Genomic DNA, 26,021 nt, shown 5'->3' with positions numbered 1-26,021 from the left:
CCCCGCGCCCCACCCCACGCCCCGCCCACACACTCCGCCCCACACTCCAACCCCATGATCAGGGGTGCATATTATGGGAATTGCAGGAGTCAGTTAGAATTACAAAACTTGCTATTTAGGTTAGGGGGCCGACATCGATGTTCGTTTTGTTTTTATAGCTGGGGTCACTGGGGTTGTATGAGTCAGATGCCGATTTAACAGGGCATTATAGGCTACATACTGTCACAGAATATTGCAGTTTCCATTTTTATTTTTATTTTTTTAAGGGGGGGGGGCGTTCAAAAAGAGTTAAGACTCGGTCTTATTTCGAGTTTGGATGAGTCACTTGTTCTAACTTGGGACTAATTTAATAGAGGGGCAACTAGATAAAAGCACAAAAAATTGCTTTGCATGCCATTTATTCCTTTACAAAAAAGGGTTACCAACCGAATTTCCTCGTGATTTTCAGGATATGCAACGAATGGAAATTCAGATGGTAATCCTGTACTTTATCAAGAAAGAAATTCCCTTCTAAGCAAATTTGCATGCTTAGCAGCTCTATGAAATTGCCCCAGGACCGCCAATATTGCCGTTTCTGAAGCAGCAGAGGGCGGGCTTGCAGCCATAAAAAAAAACGTTTCTGAAAGCAAAAGAGGGCGAGCTTTCTCTTTGTCTGTCTACGGCTGTTGGTTTAATTTTTTTAAATAAAAGTAAACAGTGTTTTAGGTCTTCCCTACATAGATTCTCCCCCATATTACTTGACAAATTAGTTGTTGGTATTTTTTTGGTAGTCAATGTTAGTTTATGACGTACGTTATTGTCTGCATGATTGTTTCTCACTCGTGTTTGGTTGTTGATGGGTCCTAACGGTAATAAAACAGTCGTCGTATAAATAATTTTCCCGCGAAACATGAACACAACTCACCCGCTGTATTTCAGTAAACTCTACTCGTCGATGTTCAGAACTGCCGAAATTTACAGAAATGGGTTTTCAGCAGAAGCGTTATAACCTGATTGTTGCTGCCTGTAAATGCAACGATGCTTTGGGAATAGGAATCAATGGCACAATCCCGTGGAGATTGAGGTAAATTTGCTATTTTGTTTTGCCCATTTATTTACCCGAAGTACAGATAGGGGCCTACTGTATGACGTGACTGTCACTGTGCTGTGTGTGAGTGTTCATTTGACTATTCTATATTGACAAATTGTACCAACAATCAACCATCTGGTCTTTGTATTCTGTTGTGTTTTTCTTAAGAGCGCTTAGGGACATGTTTGATTTCTATGTGTTATGCGCTATATGTAAGAATGGTTAATTATTATTATTATTATTATTAACAATAACTATTTAGTAATAGTAGGCCTATTATTATTATTATAAAAAGTAATGTGGATTTTGTGTTTCAATGAACTTTCACTCATGAGTCATGTCTGTAAATACTCAAATGAATGACATTTTGTTACAAACAAAGGAGCATCATAACGGTTTACCGTTATGGTTAGCATGGTTAGTGATGTTTTCTTTACACTTTTTTTTTTTTACAGCAGTCGAACGTATAACTCCGACATTGAATTGAATTGAAGCAGCACTTTAATTAGAATAAAAGTAAGAGGAAGAAGAAAAAGAAATCCAAAGTTACTGCATAGGAAATATATTCATTCAATTATTGAGTTAGTAACAGTAGAGGACCAGATTTAGTTTAGACCTTTGACCTAGTTATTTTGGTTATTTGGAAAGGGTCAATCGACATACAATACTTTTTTTTTTTTCGTTTTTTTAGATTATCAAGATCAGGTTTCTATTCACCTCTGACACAAACCTTGTCCATAAAATGAATAGTTTTAGAGATAATTGACCTTAGTTAAAGATTGCTAATTGTAATTACCACCTAATTTCAATATGCAAATTAGGTCACTTCTGGCTTGAAACTCTCGTTCGATTTTGCATCAATAACCACCCAATAACATGAATCAACAATTAAAAACAAACTTTTGCAATTTGTGTGACTCGTCATGAAAAAAAAATGTCTAAATCTGGTTCTCTATAGGGCTTTTAGAAATACACCGAACGTATGTGGTCAAGTGATTAGACTGCAGGACTTACTATCACAAGGTTGTGGGTTAAATAAACAGTTTGAATCCCCCAGCTAACTGCTGATTTCACAATGACTACAAATAGAATACATATTTTGTCGTCTAGTAGTTACTGAGTCACAATTTCTTGATTTGTGTCATTCATAGTATTAGGCGTTAAACCTATGTTTGTATGATGAAGAGATTGGCTGTTGCCAGCTTGGTCACGTTGTTGTTTATATCCCACGTTGGTTTTTTGTGGTAGTTTGCCGAGTTCCCTGGATGATGGGAAGACTATTCAAACAAACAAACAAACAAACTAAAATAAAATTAAAATATATGAACAACCTAAGTAAAATATCTGCAAAAAAAACCAGTAGAAGTATAAAACAGTTTACTTTTTCATAGCATCAATCAAGCTTTACTTTGTTGTTTATTGTTCATTATGGAAAGAAATTATGATTTTGGTGATAAGTTTTTTCAATGTTTTTAACAAAACATGTTCTCTTGATCATGTATGTAGGACAGATATGAAGTTCTTCAGTGGCCAGACGTCAACAACTACAAAGGAAAACAGGAAGAATGCTGTTATCATGGGACGCAAAACTTGGTTGTCAATCCCTAAAAAATTCCGTCCTCTCCCAAACAGAGTGAATGTTGTGCTCAGTAAAACATTAAGGTAATTTTTTTTGACAAATTTATAAAACTATGTTTTCATTTTTTTAGTTCAAATCATAACATACCTCTTGCTGGTTCTATATTACATATTATACACATCTGATGATCTGAGTATGCTAAACTAACTTAGACCCAGTTACTGGGGCGCTGTACCCCTTTTTTCGAAATGTTGTCGTTATTGGTTGTACTAGCTAGTAAGTCTCCTTTTTTCAAAATGTTTTCAATATTAGTCGAGCTAGTATAACCAATAATGACAACATTGCGAAAAAAAGGAGTACAGTGCCCCAGTAAGTTACAGGGTCTAGGCTACACTTCTAGGTGTTCAATTGAAAAACATAAGACTGACGTGTACAGTTATTATTTTACCGGCTTTTTAAAGCCATTGGACCCTTTCGGTACAGAAAAAACAAAAAAAGTTCACAGATTTACAAATAATTTACAGGGTTTACAGAAGGTAATGGTGAAAGACTTCTCTTGAAATATTAGTCCATGAAATGCTATACTTTTTGAGAAAACGGTAAAACAATATAAATTCTCATTAGCGAGAATTTCGGATTTGTTTTAAACACATGTCATGTCATGACACGGCGAAACGTGCAGAAACAAGAGTGGGTTTTCCCGTTATTTTCTCCCGACTCCGATAACCGATTGAGCCTAAATTTTCACAGGTTTGTTGTTTTATATATAAGTTGTGATACACGAAGTGTGGGACTTGGACAATACTGTTTACCGAAAGTGTATAATGGCTTTAAAACACATCTTGGGCCTGAGAGCCAGGTTCAATTTCTAGGTCATCTATTTGGGCTTGGAATCATTGTTAAAAATGATTTTGGGTTGAACAAACAAAAAGTGACTAAAGCAGGATTTTGAACCAACACCCTCTGGATTAACATGTCCGGTCGGTGCCCTACCAATTGAGCTATCTAACCCTAGATCTAGTACTGTGGCATGTCGTGGCCTAGTGGTTAAGAACACATGGTTCAAACTCTAATTTTTCTTAACAGTGGGTTCGAGTCCAAGTCGTGACTCGTGACACCGGTGTCCGTTTCAGCAAAACACTTAACCATGATGCTTTGTCCTTCAGATTGTACTTACAGCCGTTGGTCCCATGTTTTGTGTAATGCACGTAACAGCGTATTTACCGTAATGGGAAGGGGTTCACCCCGGTGTTCCTGGTTTGATTGGCTGCATATATTGCACCACAGAACCTTATTAAACATTTCATTTGTACATGGTACTACAGTTGGTGTACGTAAAAGGAGTATCGTAATATAAAAGTAGTCCCGCATACTTGAAGAAAGTACTGAATGTAAAAGCTCCTTGAGCGCTACTGAGTGACGGATAAGTGCGCTATACAAGAACTATACAAGAAGCCACTTTAAAAGTCAGGCAGTCTCCCTATTTTGTCAGTACACATGGTACATGTACACCTTTGCTTTGGGGTGCCATTATTTGAAACGTAGGTGAAACTAAAGATTCAAAGTTGTTTTTTACTTTTAACAGCAAGTGCCCTGAAGGAGTGGACCATTTGTGTGACAGTCTCGACAATGCAATGACCGTCTTATCTGAAGGACCCATTGAAGACGCCATAGATGCTGTGTGGATAATCGGAGGCAGTGCTGCATACAAGGTCAGTCAAATGTAGGATTTTTGTTTTTGCTCTGTTTTGTGTTTTGGTTCTTTTTGCTTTGGTGATCAATGTAGAGTTTGCCCTAAACTTTTTCATTGACATTAATCCAGCAGGCCCAGTTAGCTTGCTGTTTCACTGGTGTGTCAACTTTTGCATAATTCATATTAAAGCCATTATACACTTTCGGAACAGAAACAAAAATTAAAGTTCACAGATTTACAAATAACTTACAGGGTTTACAGAAGGTAAGGGTGAAAGACTTCTCTTGAAATATTATTCCATGAAATGCTTTACTTTTCGAGAAAACATTAAAACAATTATCAATTCTCGTTGTCGAGAATTATGGATTTTTTTTAAACACATGTCATGACACAGCAAATCGTGCGGAAACAAGGGTGGGTTTTCCCCGTTATTTTCTCCCGACTTTGATGACCGATTGAGCCTAAATTTTCACAGGTTTGTTATTTTTTATATCAGTTGTGATACACGAAGTGTGGGCCTTTGGACAATACTGTTGACTGAAAGTGCCCAATGGCTTTAAAGCCATGGACGCTATCAGTGGTAATTACTCAAAATAACTGTGAGCTTTAAAACTTACTTGCAATGGAGGCTGGTGCTATACTATAAAACATTGTGATAAATGGCTCCTTCTGAAACATTAAAGGTAGTGGACACTATTGGTAATTACTCAAAATAATTATTAGCATAAAACCTTACTTGGTAATGAGTAATGGGGAGCTGTTGAGTATAAAACATTGTGAGAAACGGCTCTCTCTGAAATAACATAGTTTTCGAGAAAGAAGTAATTTTCCACGAATTTGATTTCGAGACCTCAGATTTAGAATTTGAGGTCTCAAAATCAAGCATCTGAAAGCAAACAACTTCATGTGACAAGGGTGTTTTTTCTTTCATTATTATTTTGCAACTTCGACGATTGTTTGAGCTCAAATTTTCATATGCATTATACGTTGAGATACACCAAGTGAGAAGACTGGTCTTTAACAATACAGTTAGTGTCCAGTGTCTTTAAACATAGTTATTGAAAAAGAGGTAATTTTTCACTCAAATAAGTAAAAACTTCGGGCCTGAAGCCCTAATAAGGCATCTAAAGCACACAAGTCTGGACAGCAATTTTTTTTTTTTATTTCATTATTCTCTTGCAACTTCAATAACCAATTAAGTCAAAATTAAGTGAATTTCGACTGGTCCTCTCCTCAGGTGTTTTAACTGGCATTGGAATACCAAAATGGAAAGATTGCTGTCAATGCTAACCTCCACAAATGTATAAAATATGCAGCATTTGAAAGCAATGAAAGCAATTCATGACTATTTTCTCAGTGTATTTGTGTAAGCTGGAGAGAGTGTCTACTAGTATGAGGTTCTAAGGTCTGAGCATTCTAAAGATATAGTCGTGTCGTCTATGAGCATCCTCTTACAAACAGGCGTGGCTATCTTCTCAGTGCGTTTGTGTAAGCTGGAGAGAGTGTCTACTAGTATGAGGTTCTAAGGTCTGAGCATTCTAAAGATATAGTCATGTCGTCTATGAGCATCCTCTTACAAAAAGGTGTGACTATTTTCTCAGTGCCTTTGTGTTGGCAGGAGAGAGTGTCTACTAGTATGAGGTTCTAAGGTCTGAGCATTCTAAAGATATAGTCGTGTCGTCTATGAGCATCCTCTTACAAACAGGCGTGGCTATTTTCTCAGTGCATTTGTGTAAGCTGGAGAGAGTGTCTACTAGTATGAGGTTCTAAGGTCTGAGCATTCAAAAGACATGGTCCTGTCGGTCAAGCCTGGGAAAAGAACAGTCTCCCAAAATGTGTTCAGATCAAGGGATGTTGAGGAGCATGGTGTTCTTTAGAAGGAAGCCGTCTTGCGGAAACACTTATGATTAAATTATTATGTGTCATGTGATCAGATGTGGGGAGGCAGGTCTATGGACCATCATTAGTTTTGCTTTTGTTTCTCCTAGTGAGTCCTAGCCCATCTGGAAGTATTTTTGTATGGTTATGTATTGTTGAAATGGCTGAATGAATAAATAATAATAATAATAATAATAATATTAATGACTGTTTGTAACAGGAGGCAATGAAGTCATCCCTTTGTCACAAGATTTATCTGACAAGAATCCATTCTTCATTTGACTGCGATACATTCATCCCGGAGATCGACCTTTCAAGGTTTCAATTGGTCAGGTATGTCTTGTCTTCTTTTTATTTCAACTGATAACATTGATCATTAATATTTCTTAATAGACCTTTACCAAGCATCATTCTAAAGGGTGACAGCCTCGCCACCATGAGCAGTGCGTCATTTTGATACCTCTTGTCACTTACCCCTGGAAGGGAAACACTTATAATCAACGCTGATTGGCTAACAAAATTTTACTGCTGTAAAAAACTTTCAAGCGCTTGTTGGGTGCATAGTCTCTGTGTGTGAAATGAGCAGCGCACCGTATCGATAACATAACATAAAATAACAAATAAAATTTATAACGTGCTATTCCATCAAGATCATAGCGCAGTAGAAATAAGTTAACGTGGAAAAAGATGAGGTTTGAGGACTTTATGAAAAGCAGATAGAGTATTAGATTCCCTAATGGCAGTTGGGAGAAAGGTCACTGATCGTCACTAACCTCTGGTAGGGATATACTGACAAGCATCGCTCATTTGCTCCTAAGGGTGACTACTTTGCGTACACGCTTGTCAATATCTTTTTGAGTGCTTGTAGGATGCTTAAAGGCAGTGGACACTATTGGTTATTACTCCAAAAAAAAAATTTGCATAAAACCTTTCTTGGTACAAGTAATGGGGAGAGGTTGGTAGTATAAAACATTGTAAGAAACGGCTCGCTCTGAAGTAATGTAGTTTTTTTAGAAAGAAGTAATTTTCCACGAATTTGATTTTGAGACCTGATCGATTTAGAACTTAAGGTCACGAAATCAAGCGAAATCTGAAAGCGCACAATTTCAGTTGACAGGTTTTTTTTTTTCTTTCATTGTTATTTGCAACTTCGACGACCGATTGAGCTCAAATTTTCTCTTTGTTATTTTAAGCATTTGTTTAGATACACTAAGTGACAAGAATAGTCTTTGACAATAACCAATTTTTATGTGGGCACCCTTAACTGTATAAGGAACATAACACAAGATCAAAGAAGAATGCAAGGGGACCAGATCGTCTTTGACTTGATGCCTCTTTTGAACGTTACCATACTTGAAAGGGCTCTTAATGTGGATCGGCCATTATTATAATGTGCCAGATTCTAGCACTTTTTAATGAACCAATTCCAAGGGGTATAAGTGAGCACGCCATGCTAGTTAAATAAATTTGCGCAGGGAGAGGTTGCAAATAGACCCTTGCATTAGCCGATGGATCTTCGATGACAAAATGGAAACATTGGCACGTGTATGCGCTGTACTCCCTGCACAGGACTCTCACTTCACAGCCAATGACAGCTCTTAACATGTGCATACAAAGAAATGGGACCAGACTAAATGTAGAGCCCTTATTAATAGGTAACAAATTAAGCCAATACACTTTTTTTCTGTCTTTTTTTTTTTCAGTGATCCTTCAGTCAACGGTGAAAGACAAAAAGAAAATGACATAGAGTTTACATTTGAGATTTACCAGAACATCAATCATTAGAGTGACGCTTTGAAAAGCACCTGAAATAATTTCAAGACTAATGTGCATACATGATTTAACTTGAAGAAGATTTCATTGAAATAATGCATAGTTGCGAAACTATTAACTAAAGGCATGGCATCAGCAACCTGCTCTCTCCTTGTCTGCCAATTCAAGTGGAAAATTAGTGAGAACAATTTCACCAACAGAGGGCAGTATGTATCGTGGTGTCTTGTGGCTGAGTGTTCATATGACCCAAGCTCTGTGGTTGTCAGCAGCAGAGAGTGGGTTCGAATCCCGGTCGTGACACTTGAGTAAGGCACTTAACTATATTTGCTTTGTATAAAACTGTGGGTAGTAGTGCATTCTGCTTTACCAGACAGACTCCTAGTGGATGATACCCATGCATGCCTAGGACTCAAAAGGAGGGAGCCTTGTTTCAACCCCAGGAGTAGGTGGGAACTGATTACCAATTTGGCCCTCTGGCCTTTTGCGATAAATCATTAAATAAAGTCTTTAAGTTTTTGTACTTAAGATTTAAAACATTAAATGAACTATGCAATGTATATTAAAACCTACCAAGATATTCATATTATAGGAATTTTATAATGTAAACTGTTGTCAAATATTATGATCTGGGGAAAAATTGTGTAGCTTGAAAATTATGTATAGTGCTTACCTTTTCAGTAACAGTTAACTTGCGCCCTCTTGTGTTGAGATTGATCTTACATAAGAAACTGGTTAAACATAATGAAGACTTTTGTGTGATTTCTAATTCAGTAACTTTGTGTCAGTCGGTGTTTGGAACATGGATCGTAAGAAGAATAGCTCTTTTGTCCTAGATGTTTTCAGTTTCCGAATGGTCCTTTTAAAGGAACACGTTGCCTTGGATCGGTCGAGTTGGTCTTTGAAAAGCGGTTGTAACCGTTTGTTATAAAATGCATACGATTAGAAAGATATTTTAAAAGTAGAATACAATGATCCACACAAGTATCACTCGAAATTGTGTGGTTTTCCTCTTACCTCGTCGACAAACACGGTCGGCCATTTATGGGAGTCAAATTTTTGACTCCCATAAATGGCCGACCGTGTTTGTTTACAAAGTTAAAGGAAAACCACGCAATTTCGAGGCAAATATGTGTGGATCATTGTATTCTACTTTTAAAACATCTTTCCAACCATATGCATTTTATAACAAATGGTTACAAAACGCTTTTTATAGACCAACTCGACCGATCCAAGGCAACGTGTTCCTTTAATGAGGCATAGTGTTAGATATTCCAACAGCGGGTCGATTACACGACTCTCTGTAGCCGTCACTCAGGTTAAAACTGCATTTTTTCCTGTACACCATGCCGATGAATGGTTGTCTCCCCCCCCCCCCCCTCCCCCATCCCCATCCCAGCACACACAATATTTTGAAAGAAAAACGGTTTACCTGACGTAAGTTTGCTGCCATCTACTGTCACCAAAAATCTTCCTTTATGACAAGATACCGTAACCTTGGGTTCCGTGTTTCAACTTTTGAGGAGACCTGATAAATTTATGCTAAAGTTGGTCCTACTTGGTTGGGGGAGTGGTTAATTCCGTCACGAAAACTGGCAGCAAATCGGTTGGGGGAAAAACCAACCCTTTTTTTTGGGGGGGGGGGCAGTATTGGGGTAATTGTCAGGAATTCCTAATGGCTGACCTGCCAAAAGTGTAAAAGAAATCTGATGTTTAGCTGTTCGGAAATGTATCTGATTGGTTTTCAGGAGGCTGAGCGACTTTAACATAATTCTTTTGTGGAGTAACTTTTTTAATATTGAGTATTTTGGGCCCAACTTCATAGATCTGCTTTGAGCACCTAAGCACAACAAAATAATTATGCTTACCAGAAAGAGTAAGGTTACCGCATGTACAATTTTCGACTGGTATCCTGCTCATTTCTGCTGATCAGAACTTTGTTAAAGGCAGTGGACACTATTGGTAATTGTCAAAGACAAGTCTTCTCACTAGGTGTATCTCAACATAATTTTTGTGCATAAAAATAACAAACCTGTGAAAATGTGAGCTCAATTGGTCGTCGAAGTTGCGAGATAATAATGAAAGAAAAAACACCCTTGTCACACGAAGTTGTGTGCTTTCAGACACTTCATTTCAAGACCTCAAGTTCTAATCTGAGGTCTCGAAATCAAATTCGTGGAAAATTACTTCTTTCTCGAAACTACGTCACTTCAGAGGGAGCCGTTTCTCACAATGTTTTATACTATCAACCTCTTCCCACTGATCATTACCAAGTAAAGTGATGCTAATAATTATTTTGAGTAATTACCAATAGTGTCCACTGCCTTTAAGCAATGAGTTTTGTTTATTAGGCAGCTCTATGCAACTGGGCCCTGAGAGACTGGTCACACCCTATTCATTTTTTTTTTCTCGTGATTCTCACGCTGATTCAAATTTCACTTTAAAATACAATAATGGGTCGGGCTTAAATGAATCATGCGAAATACAAACTTCATTACCATTGCTTTTCATAGCAGTAGTTTTATTTCTCAATACACAATAAATAAATTTATATACATTTTGATGCAGGATTGCTATCTTTATTTTGCAAAAACTAAAGATAAAGGTAAATATTAAATCCAACTTATTTTACACATGATATTATTTTGAACATTAAATTTTGGTTGGAAATACAAGAATCCCATGGCCTCACTGCACTGTTCTTTGCCTCGGTGTGCTTTCAAACGTATTATGTATGTGCCTTTGATGTGTGTAATTGCCCTTTTGTAAATTGAAACTGACCACCAAGCCCTCTCAAATTACAGGCCAGACTTTCGCCATTTTCACACAAAAATAAACACATTGCTGTGATAAGATAAATTATGTTTTCAAAACAAGTTTTATAAACAGTGCTTTCAGTTTACATATTAAAATATGTACTGCCATCAACTATATTTCACTGTTTTTATTTTTACAAGAAATCTTTTAGGACATAAATTGCATTGGAATTGAGCATGATGAAAATCCCAATTTGTCTTAAACAAATAAATAAAGGTTTGAGTCGAGTTGACTGCTTAATGTACATACATTATGCGGACCTGTCATTTTTCGGCAACCTTCATCCAAAAAGATCCGATCTAGAGTACATTTTTAAAGGAAAGTTAATGGACATCAACTCTCTTCTCTGTTAAATCTGTGCACCAATTTTGACCCGCAGTATTTAATCATAGCGCAGGATTTTAAAACTTTGCGTGGTGGAAGTCAACTAAGACAGGTTTGCGGTAACACCAAGTGAAATCTCATTTGAGTAGTGTCGGTTCTGTATTCTCCTGAAGACGACCAGAACATACAGATCGAAACGTCGAGTTGAACGGTTCTTTTCATAACAATCTCAAAAGAATTTTCACACGGTCATATCGCCAACCACTCTTAGTATTCATTGAGTATAACTTTATCATCTGAAGAGGTATGAGGGAACTGAATTGGACGGCTTTCCTTCCCATGACACTCTTGCCTTTGTATCAACGTTCTTATTTGCTGTTATGACGTGTACAACAGGCACCGTACTGTGGCTTTTGGTGCTGGGCTTTGGTACAGATGGGGCCCAGTTATTTGGTGGGCTGCCAGACAGTTTCATACCCGGTCTGGTTGTCTTTACAACTGGTATCGGTCGTACACCTGAGAATGCCTTATTAGGGAAGCTACCCCTGCGCCTCCCGGCTGCAGGACTAAGGTTCAAGGAATCTACCACTGGGGGCAGTTTCAAACGAGGTGGTGGGTGTGGTTTGTGTTGGGGTTTGGGTGTGGTCTTGAGGTGATTGTCACTTGGTGTTAAGCTTTTACGCCTTGGTTGGGGGCTTGAGCATGGTGATGGACGTGGTGATGAACGTGGTGATGGTCGACGGGATACACTGAGGAGATTGTCTGGTGGGTTGGCTGGTCTGTAAGGGCTTAAGGATCGGCTGTTTGACTTTGCGTCTCCCTCCGAGTCCTCATCGCGGAGGTCGGGTAGAGAGAGGGAGAGCCTACGCTCCCGTAGTCTCTTAGGGATCTCGATATCTTCGATTTCCTCCTCTTGGGTTTGCTCTGCTACTCGAATGAGTCCGTACTTGGCGACCTGGAAGACGGCACTGTTCAGCTGTTGTAGATGTTCCCGTTGCAGAGGGTTGTATTTGGTATGTGGTGTACTGTTCGTTTGCTTCACTTTACCGTCGCAGTGCTCAAGGCAGATGGCGGTGCCGGATTCCTTATGCTGCCAGGATGAGGTCGGGTAGAAGGCAGCTCGTTTCATCAGCTCAGACAGAGAGCTGCGACCCATGGCCTCCCGCTTTTTCCGTGCCTGTAGTTTCTTCTGTGCTATTGGGGAGAGTAGGAGGATGTCTGGGGTAGAGAGACGACGGCTGGCGATGGCGTAGTCTTGGGCGGTGTTGAAAGACTTCGTGTCCCGGGCATTAACGTCAGCGTTACCTATCGTCACTAGGCTTCGGCAGATGTCGGCATGGCCACCTCTTGCTGCTTCAATCAGTGGGGTAATACCTGGATGAAAAAAAGGAAATCAGTTGATCATTTTGTAATTCACATTCATGGTAAACTCTTAGAGGTTTTAAATTTTCAATAATAGCGTAAATTTCAGGATAGTCATACCACGGCACAACAGTGCAAAATGCCAGTTTTTTTTTACCAAACTCAATTTGACCATAATAACTGGTGTTTTTGAGGAGGATTAGATATAGTTGTACCCGAAACGATTGAATAAGAAATTTGTAGGTGGTAAAAATTGAGTCATAACCATATCCGCACATCCGAAATGTATGCGTTTTTTGGAGAACATGCATGACTCTTGGCTGTGTGCCTTCTGGAAGTAGACAAAGATTTCCACTTCATTTTGTTTTTGTATTCTTACAAAATGGCGTAAACATACCTTGATTGTTCGGTTCGTTCACCAGAAGTCCCACCCTCCTGAAATTAGACAGAAGTGCCGTGACGACATCAAACTGGCCTCCCCTGCAGGCGTGCATCAGCGGCGTGTCCCCTTCCCGATCCCCAAGATTTGGATCAATGTCTGAGTCTTCGGCCAGTGCCTTCACCATTCCAACATCCCCCAGGAGGCAGGCGTGTGACAGGGCCGTCCTGCCATCCCGGTCCTTGGCGTTTACGTTCATGTCTTTCTTACCAAGAAGTATCTTGGCCAGTTCGCGCCGGTTCTTTGGCGCCATATCTAAGAGGCAAACTCTCATTAGGAGACTGTAGAACTCACTCTCTGGATCTCGGACGTCAAAGTTTATCCCCGGAACCGTCAGTGCTGACTTGATTCGCGAGAAACTGTTGGACCTCATTGCGCTCAGTAAGTTCTTTGTGGGGTCCATCATGACGTCACGGTTGTTCTTACCGCTCAGAACATGTATTATAGACGTTGGTTTTGGCACTATTACGCTGGGCATGTTATTTAACGGTTAACAGACAGAAAACTCTCGTTTTCCACTCAGCAAAACTGTTTTTAATAGTCTCCACAATAAGTTTATTTTATAGGTTATTTTGTTTAGGTTACGCAAACCACTGTGACAAATCTTGCTTTATCTTCAGTTGTTTGGTTGTTACTGAAACACAATGGAGTTTTTTGTGTTGGCTTATACAACCGGCGTCCCGTGGTGATTCATCGTTCCATTGGTTCTGAAAGAACAATTTAGATAAGAAATATCAGTGACCATTGCATCATTGTCGCTATAAGGCCATATTATGACTGTTTTATACTTCTCAATATTTATGTTTCAAACTTCCTATCTACATGGATGACATCACATTGTTGACAATAGAGCCACAGGGCGTGGACTGCACGATTGGTACATACACATCTCGATGGAAGAAATCGTCTAATGGTACTTTCTGGTTTTTTATCAGAATGAAAAAGAACATCTGAAATCTTCTTCGGCACTTTCATAACTATTGAATATCAGAACGAAAAAGAACATCTGAAATCTTCTTCGGCACTTTCATAACTGTTGAATTTACGTGAAAATTACGACATCAAATTTAAAAGTCTCCTATTATGGCCAGTGTAGTATCTTGCCTGCCAGAAAGGCGATGGAATGAATGTCACCCTTTTGTTAAACACAGGTTGGTCTATACCCCTGCAAAGTAGGGGCAAATAGCGGTTCGCTATGAATCACAGACTTGTTTGTCATGAAACTGATGATTACCCATTCTGTATGGCCACAATAGAGTTAATAATGCATGGTTTATTGATAATGCTGCGGTAGAATCTGGGATCAATATGTTTCTGAAAATAGCCTGTTCTCGATCGATTAATACTCTTATATTCAAAGGGACCAAGCTGTTTTGACTGTCTGTGGATGACGAAGTTTCAAAAGACCGTTATGTAGGTTAGCAAGGTGGAAGCCGATGTCCGAAGTTTTCCGAGAATCAAGAATGGCCTCAACAAATTGTATAATAACAAAGTCAGCTGATCAGGTCGCATGCGCTCGCACATAGCATTTTGAGCACTACTTGGCATTTTAAAGAAACACGTTGCCTCGGATCGGACGAGTTGGTCTATAAAAAAGCGTTTGATAACCGGTTTTTATAAAATGCATATGGTTGGAGAGATGTTTTTAAAGTAGAATACAATGATCCACACAAGTTTGCCTCGCAATTGCGTGGTTTTCCTTTTAATGTGCGAACTAACACGGTCGGCCATTTATGGGAGTCAAAAATTTGACTCCCATAAATGGCCATGGGAGTCAAAAATTTGACTCCCATAATTGGCCGACCGTGTTAGTCGACGAGGTAAAAGGAAAACCGTGCAATTTCGAAGCATGTTTGTGTGCATCACTTTTACAACATCTGTACCCATATGCATTTAAAAAAGAAAAAACGGTTTCAAACGCTTTTTAAAGACCAACTCGATCGATCCAAGGCAACGTGTTCCTTTAAAATAAGATAAATAATGTAGGCTTCTGAAATCCTCATAAAACTCTTAGGTTCCCAGGCCACAATGAAGACACACAGGGAAGGTGGTACACCGTGCCACTTATTGAACACCAAATGAATGAAGGTAATGCCGTTAATGGATTCGGACAACAAAGATCAAGAACAACTACGTATACGGCTCAGCCTCCGCTCTTTCTTTCCTCCAGCCACAGGGCAGAGCAAGGTCCCAGCTCACCCGTTGGTATTCCGTGCCAGGGTGTGTCTTTTGTTTATGTTAGCGACGTACACTAAATATTGACTCGTTATTTTGTGGCTCTTTATTGCACAAAGATTATGGCCTTGTGGCAATGAAATGGTCACGGGTCTATTTATTGTCAGAATGCTGTGATGTGCCATTAGGTTTATCCGCGAAAATCTTTTAAACAGGGTCGAACCATGAAGCAAAAAACTTGTTATCTAAAATTTAAAAAAAAATGCTACGAGTACTGTGCTACACTCAATCAACATAAAGATATTCAGGTTTGAAGAGGGTGGAACACACCACTATATAAGAAATGATATTAAACTGCATAATAAAACATCATAATTGAATCTGATCATATTATAAAAAGCAATTGATTATGTAAAATCGTTAGACAATCACAGCTTGAGTGTAAACATTTCGATGGTTGTACAATAACAAGTTCAGTAACAGATAAAAAAAAAAAAAAAAAAAAACATGCTACATTTCATTTTAAGAAACGAAAATAAACTTTTGTTTCCAGTAAAAGGGATATAAGGGTGAAAACCATCTAAAACTCAGTTTTTAGAGTTTAGTTTGGTTTTCGAGGTGTTAAAATTTTACTTTAAAATACTACTCATAATAATAGTGTCACTGTTCGTGTACTTACGGGTTTCTTTATCAGGCGATCAAAACGACAATCATAGAAATAAGGAGAACGTCTTCACAAGATGTCTTCTCATAAAATGTGTCCGTGGTCTGACAGTGTCAAGTGATAATACCGTGATAATACCAAGTGAGGTTTATATAGACCGACTTGCTCCACTGCTCCGCAAACACTGACTATAAGTTGACAGAGTCATCTGATGAAATAACCAGCACTGTTTGCTCATGGACTTAAAACCGTTCTCGTGACATAGCGGTACCAACTACGCGGAAAACACAATCGATATTGTACGTTCATCGACCCGGTGCGGTGTGAATATTCATTAAGCTACATCTTAGCGGAAGGGTGATATTTCTTGAAACAGATCCCCCAAAAGGAACTGAAACGAATACTTGATTTCCATGTTTTGTTTTGTAAGATTCGGTGGAAATTGCATGATGTTAAGGAAAATGGACGAGAAAGTAAAGATTCGTTGATAGAAGGCGAGCACTGCATTCACGAATCTACACTTCAGAGTCATGCAATTCTCTGACTTAAACTATTTTTCCCAATCTTTGTACTTTGTCAAAGACGTTTGGTCACATTTAAAACTATTTCTTTGCAAAATCGTTAAGCGTAAAGTGCTTGCAACATTATCGAAGAAATTGTTTCGTTTAAAATTATATGTTTACTAAATTGAATTAAATTTCATAATCGTTTTTGTTGGGTTTGTCTGTATGTTTTGTTTCTTTGTTTGTTAGGCTGTTGGGGTGTTTGTTTGTTTGTTTGTTTGTTTGTTTGTTTGTTTGTTTGTTTGTTTGTTTGTTTGTTTGTTTGTTTGTTTGTTTGTTTGTTTGTTTGTTTGTTTGTTTGTTTGTTTGTTTGTTTGTTTGTTTGTTTGTATGTTTGGTTGGTAAGGTGTTGTTATTATTATTATTTTTTTATTAACAATTCGTTTTAGTTGTTACTGTTTGCAACCATCTCTAAGAGTCTAGTGTGAGGAACACCCATTGAATAGCAACTTGAAACCTTGAAGGCTCTTTTAATAATATGGCCCATCTTAAATCTTATTTTAAACCTCAATTGTTTATTTCATATTTGCAATATTGTCCCGTTGTGTAAGAGTCGGAAGCTATGGCTTAATTTACAGATTATTTCTTTATTTGTTCAAACTGGTTTGTGTAAAGTGTAGTTTAAAAGAGCTCTTACCGGGTCACACGCGAGTGTCGAATGGTCAGGTTATTTTAGAGCCTGGTCATTAATTGTTAATGGATCACTCAATGACAAGATATTGACTATTTGCTTCAGCATTTCGAAGAATACTATCTTTGGTAATTGCCCGTCATTATGGCATGCAAACAACACTAATGTTCTGGGTATTTATTTGCCACAAGATGTTGGGAATCTGGCTCCTGGCCAAGTTTGTCTTTGCAACCCAGTGACGTCAAGGGATGTGTATTTTTGGGATTATAATGTGACAGCGGTAATCACTGACGCGGCACATCGGATTCAGCCCATTGATTTGTTCAATATTGCGAATTTTTGTAACGTGAAATAATTGCCAACGTGTTAAACTGCAGCAAAAAATTGCTGCTTACGTCTAGAGAAAAGACTTACAGAATGAGACACAACTTATGGGTCCGTTCTTATGATTTTATGGGTCAAGACCAGCGTCTTGAGGCTTTCTTTGAAGACAGAAGTTGGTTGGCATCGACTAAACAAAATGTGTGCATACAATCTCATCGATTATAAGGTCCTAACAGTACCCGTCCAGGGGTGGATTTCACAAAGGTAGTCCTAACTTAGGACTAGTCCTAGGCAATGCTAAGAGATAGGACCAGTCCTAAGTTAGGATGAGTTACTGGTCCTAACTTAGGACCAGTCCTATCTCTTAGCATTGCTTTGGACTAGTCCTAAGTTAGGACTACCTTTGTGAAATCTTCATATCTCCCATCTGACTGTCAAAATGAGAAACTTAGCCTTTCGTCGTGTGCCTGCAAGAAGGTTCCATGTACGAAAATGTGCTCAGCAAAATGATTACAATTGCAAGGGCTGTCCCAAATTGTGTTGCGTGTCAAGAAAAGTAAGAGTGAAACTTGAGTCATTTTCTGCCCTGCACGTAGGCCGTTACAGGAAAGTTAAATAACACATGGGAATATAAAAACATGTCTTGGAAGTATTTCTGTATAACTTGAATAAAAATGATCTAATAATAATGATCCAACAACAACCAAACAAAACAAAGAAAACAGACACGACAAAATTAGTCCTTTAAAAACCTGTGACATAAGTTAAGTTTTGAGAAGAGATTTGAATGTTGTGGTACAAAGATTAAGTGGTAGAGAGTTCCAGATGTGTGGCGCAGCTGAAGAAAAAGACCTGTCTCCCCATGAGTAGCGAGACTTGGGTTACATGAGAAGAAGCATGGAATTTGATCGAAGATTTCTTGATGGAGTGTAAACTTGAATAAGTTCAGAAATATAGTGGGGAGCCTTGCCATTTAAGTGTTTTGTGGACAATGAGCATCAGCTTGAAGTTGCTTCGTTGAGAGATAGGGAGCCAGTGTATAGTTGTTTCAGAATGGGGGTGATGGAACAGGATTTCTCAGACAGTGTCACAATGCGGGCAGCGGTATTTTGGAGGCGTTGAAGACGTTCTTATTTTCTTTTTCAAATGAGCCATTTTATTGCTGTGGATTTTTCAATTCAGCAAAAAGTTGCACTTTGAGTGCCCGGCCGGAAATCCAGCCCTCAGACCTTCTGCCGGCCACACGGCTCTTATTGATACCCCAAAATTACCGCCGCTTATTTGAATTGCCGAAAGTTCTAAAGTTCATGGTGTTACTGTGAAGGTGTTCGTCATTTAGCTGCGGCATGCCTGCCATACTTCTCCGTTTCGGAAATCTCCCAAGAAACACAAGGTTGCCTATGAAATTGTCAGGCTTGCATAGTTGAACTTTCACCTACAGACAACATGATTCATTCCTTCTTTCAAATTTCAGGGCGTTGTCTTCTGCTTGCAGGAAGTTTATCTATGTATGTTTGCATGGTTGTACTGAGCGCTTATTGCTATAGGGGTTGCTGTACAGAGACAATACCATGGCGAATAAACCACGTAGGTTAAGGGATGAAAGGAATTTTGGAAATAATGGATAAGAAACACGAGCGAAGGTAAAATACTGATTAAATTATAGATGTGTGATAGAATGCATAACAGTCATTAGTTGGGATAACATAGAAAGTAGAACACGACGCGTCGTCATAACATAGAAAGTAGAACACGACGCGTCGTCAGCAAGATAATTATACTCTTTACGATGTGTGTGTACCAAGGGTGAAACAAATTAAACAAAATTTATAAAATTGACATCAGCTATATAATAGTTTGCGATTTTTTTTTATGAGACACACGAATTAATTAGTTGGAACAGGGTCCTTCATCATACACGTGGCAGCTATATATCCTTCGGCTTCCCTTCAATTCAAATAATGATATTCAAATTGGCCTTGTGCCAGCCACCGGGCGTGAATCGAATCCCATCGGTTAGATATTCCAGTAAATCCTTGCTCTGTTTGGTATAACTAGACATAAAAAGTGAAAGCCCAGAGGAAACGACACCAACAATAACCAACTTATGCTTCATGTCAGGTTACCGATTTGGCTTATACCTGGGGTATTAAAAAAATGAAGGAAATAAATAAATAAGACTAGAACATAATATTTTTTCCCCAGGGGCTCCCGTGGTAGAATTCGAACTTGGATCCACCACATAAAGGTTCTATTAGTGTAGGGATACATGTACCACCCATACATGTTTGTCATACCTCCTGCTTGTCCCATTCTCTCATACACACATTCGTTTAAATCGAAGAGAAATTGTTCATGCGTCTGATGCTGATAACTTCCCACTCATGCATGCTATCCGTCACAATGGCTTTGTCGAAAAGGTACCATAAAAAGGTCTCTCTATCGATTTAAGCAAAAAAAGAGCAGTGCCATGAAGAAGGATAACACTGTATTTATTGACTTTAATAAACAGCTATTTGTTCCTTTTACAATGAACACAAAGTGGCTCATCAGCGGCTATGATTCGGTTACTGTTTGCAGTTCAAATAGTGACAATTGCTGCTCTATGAAATAACATCGCGTTGGCCACGGGCTCACATTGGATGGATTTTAGGACTTCTTCTTTTGTGTATTATAGGCACTAGCCAGCTATATTTAACATTATATAAACAAATATGACCATGACTGAGTAATGTAAAGTGGGAAATGTGCTCCTTTGCAATATCGGATAGGGTGAATCATTGCTTTGATTAAGATTTGTTGACCATAGAGAAAGGGTACACAAGCCTATACTCGGGCGTTCGTAAACTTTCGAAAAGTGTCAATGGAATTCTTTAAAGACAGTGGACACAATTGGTAATTGTGAAAGACTAGTCTTCACAGTTCGTGTATCTCAACATATGCGTAAAATAACAAACCTGTGAAAATTTGAGCTCAATCGGTCATCGAAGTTGCGAGATAATAATAAAAGAAAAAACACTCTTGTCACACGAAGTTGTGTGCTTTCAGATGCTTGATTTCGAGAGCTCAAATTCTAAACTTGAGGTCACGAAATCAAATTCGTGGAAAATTACTTCTTTCTCGACAACTGCATTGGAAAGCTGTTGATAGTATAAAACATTGTGAGAAACGGCTCCCTCTGAAGTAGCATAGATTTTGAGAAAGAGGTTATTGTGTTCCTTTCTGAAAGCACACTTATTCGTCTTACAAGGGTGTTTTTTCTCTCATCATTTTCTCGCAGCTTCGATGACCAGTTATATAAGCTCAAACTTTCACAGGCTTGTTATGTTATGCTTATGGTGGGATACACCAATGAGAAGACTGGTCTTTGCAATTGCCAAACGTGTATCCTTTAAATATGAAAATAAATTGTATTTAATGAAAGCTGCCATGAAATGAAGATGAGTGACCCTGCAAGCTTAAAGTTTGTTCGCACCTCATACAACAAAAACAAAAATCCGAAGAATGTTTATGACATTATTTTTAAAAGCCACAACACGGTCAACAGCAGCACAATCTTCCAAACAGTTTGCGTTGCTGGATTGATTATGTTGATATACCGATTTGAAATCTTATCAACTTGAATGAGATTGTATTTTAATATACATTATCATTTAACGACTCAAAAGTGGTCAAATGAAGACCTGTTATAACCTCTAATACCACGTAATGGCAAAGCAGAGTGCGCAATGTAGGGCAAGGACGCAGTATCGAGCTATCTCATTTGAAAGTTGGGCGAAATAATTTTATGGTATGTCCCACGACCCAACAACCACACTATCAACAACAGTTATTTAGGATAAAACAAAGACAAAGTCACTGGAGCGAAGTTTGAACCTACGATCTCGACTCAACGTGGCCGCACTCGGCCAAGGCGGTCTCCTTATTTTGCTAAAATCTTTGTTCGGAACAGCCAGTGAGAAGCCATACAACCAATACTGCCATGTAGCCACAGGGAAGCGGCTCCCATGGTCTCACGTTATTTAAAGACACTGGACACCTTTGGTAATTGTCAAAGACCAGTCTTCTCACTTGGTTTATCTCAACATAATGTATAAGATAACAAACCTGTGAATATTTGAACTCAATTATTCGTCGAAGTTGCGAGATAATAATGGAAGACAAAAAACACCCTTGTCACACGAAGTTGTGTGCTTTCATAGTCGATGCTTGATTTCGGGACCTCAAAATCTAATTCTGATTGTCGCAAAATCAAATTCAAATATTTTAGTTGAAAATGACTTTCTTTCTCAAAAATTACGTTTCTTCAGAGGGAGCCGTTTCTCAAAATGTGTTTAATTATCAACCGCTTTCCATTAACAATTATTTTGAGTAATTACAATAGTGTCCAGTGCCTTTTAGGGGTGCAACTTTTGATTTTAGATATCAAACAATAAACCACAAAGGAAACTGACTTGTTAGTTTATCCGAGTCAGTATATCCCTTGTGGTTTATTTAGGGAATCAATGTGTGGTGAAGAGGTTTTAACTAGTGGTTTAAACCCGCCGAGGCCTGGTTCTCGATAATTTTAAATTAATATCAAGAACCAGGCCTCGGCGGGTTTAAACCACTTGTTGAAAACCGATTCAACACACTTTGATTCCCATTCATGAATAAATAACTCGTGATATGCAGTCTGGTGGTACGACAAACAAGACAGTGTGATGTAAAGGCTCATTTCCAGGTAAAATATTGTCACCAAACCATCTTTGCTACCTCGTTAAAAAGACCATTGATTAACAATAATTCTGTTTGTCCATTGCTGCAAAATAAAGAAATATTTCTTGAGGAGGTTTGTTGTCTGTTGTCTGTAAGGCATGCTGTCTGCCTATATACACATTGAGAATAAAGCAGTCTGTTCAAAATTTATCAAAAAATGTCAAACTTAAGTTGGTATCTGAATAATATTGATTATTATGCAGACAAGAAACGAGGACCATTGGACAACGAACCTCGAGAATCGGCATTAATTATTGGTAATGCAGTCTGATGGTACGACAAACAAGACAGTGTGATGTAAGGCTCATTTCCAGGTAAAATATTGTCACCAAACCATCTTTGATACCTCGTTAAAAAGACCATTGATTAACAATAATTCTGTTTGCCCATTGCTGCAAAATAAAGAAATATTTCTTGAGGAGGTTTGGTGTCTGTTGTCTGTAAGGCATGCTGTCTGCCTACATACACATTGAGAATAAAGCAGTCTGTTCCAAATTTATCACAAAATATCAAACTTAAGTTGATATCTAAATATATTGATTATTATGCAGACAAGAAACGTGGACCAATGGAACACAAGTCTCGCACCCCGAGAATCGGCATTAATTATTGATAATGCAGTCTGGTGGTACGACAAAGAAGACAGGGTGATGTAAAGGCTCATTTCCAGGTAAATTCAAACCATCTTTGCTACCTCGTTAAAAAGACTATTGATTAACAATAATTCTGTTTGCCAAAAATAAAGTGGTAATTCTTAAGGAGTGCTGCTGTCTGTTGGGAGAGTTTGTTCCTTCCGAGAGACAAGAATGAAACTGTACAAAATACAAGGTTGCAGTCCCCTGGAAGATTCCAAGAAGTGGAACCTTGCAACTGCTGGCCTTCATGTATGGAGTTTTTAGAAGTAGAGGCTTCAGTTATCGATGTCATATGATACAACGGGCATTGTTTCCCGTTCTTAATATTAACAGAGAGCAACTTGTCAGTGCATACTGTTTTGGCGGTTGTTGTTTTGCAACTGATTCAACCGCTTCGAGATAATTAGTCCCATCTCTAAAACTATTAGTTGCACGGGCTTTTTAATTGTGTTGCCTTGTCGGAACAGTTGCTTTTATCGGCATGACATTGAGAAGGGGTGAAGTTTTGTACTTAACGAGGTCTGCTGTCTGGGAGAGTTTGTTCCTCCCCGAGAGACAATAATGAAACTGTACAAAACGCAAGGTTGCAGTCACTGCAGTCACCGAGACGATTCCACGAAGTGAGACCTAGCAACAGTTAGCATAAATTATTTCAATAATTGTTATAGGCATTGGGTACTTTATAATTATTGGTAATTACTAAAAACAACTGTTAGCATAAAAATTAACTTGTTAACTATCAATGTGGAGCTGTTGATAATATAAAACATTGTGAGAAACGGGTCTCTCTGAAGTAACGTAGCTTTCGAGAAACAAGGGAAAACAAATATCAAGCATCTGAAAGCACACAACTTCGTGTGACAATGGTGTTTTTTCTTCCATTATTATCTCGCAACTTCGAAGACCAATTGAGTTCAAATTGTCACAGGTTTGTTATTTTGTGCATATGTTGAAATACACCATGAGTGAGAAGACAGGTCTATGACTGTTACCAAAGGTGTCCAGTGTCTTTAAGATACACATTAAATGAATGAATTTTTAAATAAAGAGGCTTCAGTTATCGATGCCATAGTGGTCATGCAATGGGCATTGTTTCATCTTCTAAATGAACAGAGACCAATATTTATTTGCCAATGCAACAGTAATGCAAACTGGTTTGGGAGTGTTGCATCACAACCACGGCTTTAACCACTCAAAACAAACTCTTGCAACGGAGAAAAAAAGTCTCACCTCTATATAAGGGTCATGTCACATGAGGCAAGTTAATACAGGCAACCAATTCTAGAGAATCTTTAAGAAGAGAAGTCATTCACATTTTGACTATTCACACATTTGGGATCGTTAGACATTGTATGAAAAGTAACACGTGTGCTACTATTAAGTGTCCTTTATAGCATGCATTGCAATTGCGTTTGGTTGCCTCGGGTCGCCAGCAAAATTTACCTCGTGTGACTTGGCCCATGCCCAACGCTAAGTCAGTTGCATGGTAGTTTAAAGCTCTTTTACTGAGAATCCTCCCGATTTCCCGAAAAATCTACTCCGCGTTTACTAGAATAATAAAGCTAGACAAGTTCTCAAAAGACCATTTTCTACCGGCCCAGCAAGTATAATCACATGTATCTATAATATAAATTGTTAAACCGCCAATTTTGAACATTCTCGGAAAGTGAGCTATAATAAACCTTTCTCCAGAAGACGATCAGAGCATACTGATCGAAACGTCGAGTTGAAACCATCGGTTCTTTTCAGAACCACTCCAACTCATTAGAGATAGTCATGTGTTAAAGGCAGTGGACACTATTGGTAATTACTCAAAATAATTATTAGCGTAGAACCTTTTTTGGTGACGAGTAATGGGGAGAGGTTGATGGTATAAAACATTGTGAGAAATGGCTTCCTCTGAAGTGCCATAGTTTTCGAGAAAGAAGTAATTTTCCACGAATTTGATTTCGAGACCTCAAGTTTAGAATCTAAACGCGCACAACTTCGTGTGACAAGTGTATTTTTTCTTTCATTATTATCTCGCAAGTTCGATGACCGATTGAGCTCAAATTTTCACAGGCTTGTTATTTTATGCATATGTTGAGATACACCAACTGTGAAGGCTAGTCTTTGACAATTACCAATAGTGTCCACTGCCTTTAAGGTTACCGCAAACCTTTCCATGTTATAATAAACCCGCAAATCATCCCTGGAAGATTGGGCAATATACCCGCCAATAGGGGAACACTATATCGATTAACACACAGATTACTGTTGGTTTGTGGGGTGAGGGTTTTTCCTTGTTGACCCTTCACTTTGGCCATTAATCAATGACTAGTTAACCAGGGTCTTTCTAAAATACCAAGAAAAGAGCATGAAATCCTTGATTTATCGATTTCTAAACCAGTAGTAGTCGAAAACAACCTGAGTTGCCCCCACCCCCCCCCCCAAAAAAAAGGAGTGCGGGTTGTTAAAACTGTTCTGAGGCAAGGGCTTGGATTTGCTGGTCTTGGTCTTTCTTGGTCTCTGGTGTACCGGTCTTGACTACAACACTAATTGACACTCTATTAGACCTATACGTCCCTTTTCCGCATAATAAAGTTTCATTCCCTTCTTGTTCACAATCGACCTACTAAATGGAGTTTTGTTCAATATTGTATAAAAGACATGTTTTTAACATAACATCCAATGCGCATCAGAACGCCTCCCCAATAAACAGGGCTGGTATTTCCCTCACCGAAATAATACGAATTGATGTACATCCAGCATGAGAAACCTCTTTTTCGTTAGTTTAATGAAAGATGTGGCATGTCGTGGTATAAAGAGCACTGGATTCAAACTCTGGTGTTTCTGATCAGCTGAGTTTTCCATGCTAAAATAAAAATTGTAGAGATGTCAATTTAAAACTCCCGAACAAGTTTTGCCCCGGTGACCTTCCACTTTGTCTGATGCTGCTCACCTGGTGACCTTTCGATGCCAATGATGAAATAGCCTACTCAAGGTAAACCCAATAAACGGCACCCTTAAAAGCAAACATTTGCATCAAACAATCTTATTTCAATCTCTGGTTCAAGTCACCGCAGGTAAGCACACAGTGTCATTTCAAAGCCTCCTACACTAAAGTCTGTAAATTGACTGTAACGGGTAAGCCTGTGTAACTCCTTGTGCCAAGTAAACAGTCACACAATCAATACTGGGCATTTCCGGTGCTTTAGGAATTCTTCTATAGTTGAAGCGACTAAAAGATGTTGACTTCCATGGAGAACAGACAGTTGCCTCAGGGATGGTTTTCTTGCATTGAGTATGTACGTCATGCATTGACGTTGCCAGGGGGCCCGTGTCGCACGAGGCAACTTTT

The 26,021-nt window shown here is 38.7% G+C and overlaps 2 protein-coding genes across 2 annotated transcripts; one reads left to right on the top strand and one right to left on the bottom strand.

Moving 5' to 3' along the window:
* Positions 1 to 842: 842 nt before the first annotated feature.
* LOC139937787 (dihydrofolate reductase-like) lies at positions 843 to 8,734 on the top strand. Its single transcript, XM_071933094.1, has 5 exons — positions 843 to 1,063; positions 2,576 to 2,731; positions 4,234 to 4,360; positions 6,440 to 6,552; positions 7,923 to 8,734. The coding sequence occupies exons 1-5, from the start codon at positions 963 to 965 to the stop codon at positions 8,002 to 8,004; spliced, it is 579 nt and encodes a 192-aa protein (XP_071789195.1). The 5' UTR covers positions 843 to 962; the 3' UTR covers positions 8,005 to 8,734.
* Positions 8,735 to 11,293: 2,559 nt separating this feature from the next.
* On the bottom strand, positions 11,294 to 15,951 carry LOC139937469 (uncharacterized). Its single transcript, XM_071932618.1, has 3 exons — positions 15,786 to 15,951; positions 12,890 to 13,638; positions 11,294 to 12,504 (listed from the first exon to the last, which is right to left on the bottom strand). Exons 2-3 carry the CDS (start codon positions 13,407 to 13,409, stop codon positions 11,423 to 11,425), a joined length of 1,602 nt encoding a protein of 533 aa, XP_071788719.1. The 5' UTR covers positions 13,410 to 13,638; positions 15,786 to 15,951; the 3' UTR covers positions 11,294 to 11,422.
* Between the last annotated feature and the right edge of the window lie 10,070 nt (positions 15,952 to 26,021).

This window comes from Asterias amurensis, chromosome 5, assembly GCF_032118995.1.
Source record: "Asterias amurensis chromosome 5, ASM3211899v1".
Lineage (NCBI taxonomy): Eukaryota > Metazoa > Echinodermata > Asteroidea > Forcipulatida > Asteriidae > Asterias > Asterias amurensis.
Note: the sequence above shows the minus strand (reverse complement) of the source record. Positions and strands in the feature narration are given on the sequence as shown.

Coding starts and splice junctions, on each gene's coding strand:
- LOC139937787 (XM_071933094.1), top strand. CDS start 963: ATGGGTTTTCAGCAGAAGCGTTATAACCTGATTGTTGCTGCCTGTAAA. Junction 1,064..2,575: donor ACAATCCCGTGGAGATTGAG/GTAAATTTGCTA, acceptor TCATGTATGTAG/GACAGATATGAAGTTCTTCA. Junction 2,732..4,233: donor GTGCTCAGTAAAACATTAAG/GTAATTTTTTTT, acceptor TACTTTTAACAG/CAAGTGCCCTGAAGGAGTGG.
- LOC139937469 (XM_071932618.1), bottom strand. CDS start 13,409: ATGCCCAGCGTAATAGTGCCAAAACCAACGTCTATAATACATGTTCTG. Junction 12,505..12,889: donor GAACGAACCGAACAATCAAG/GTATGTTTACGC, acceptor TTTTTCATCCAG/GTATTACCCCACTGATTGAA.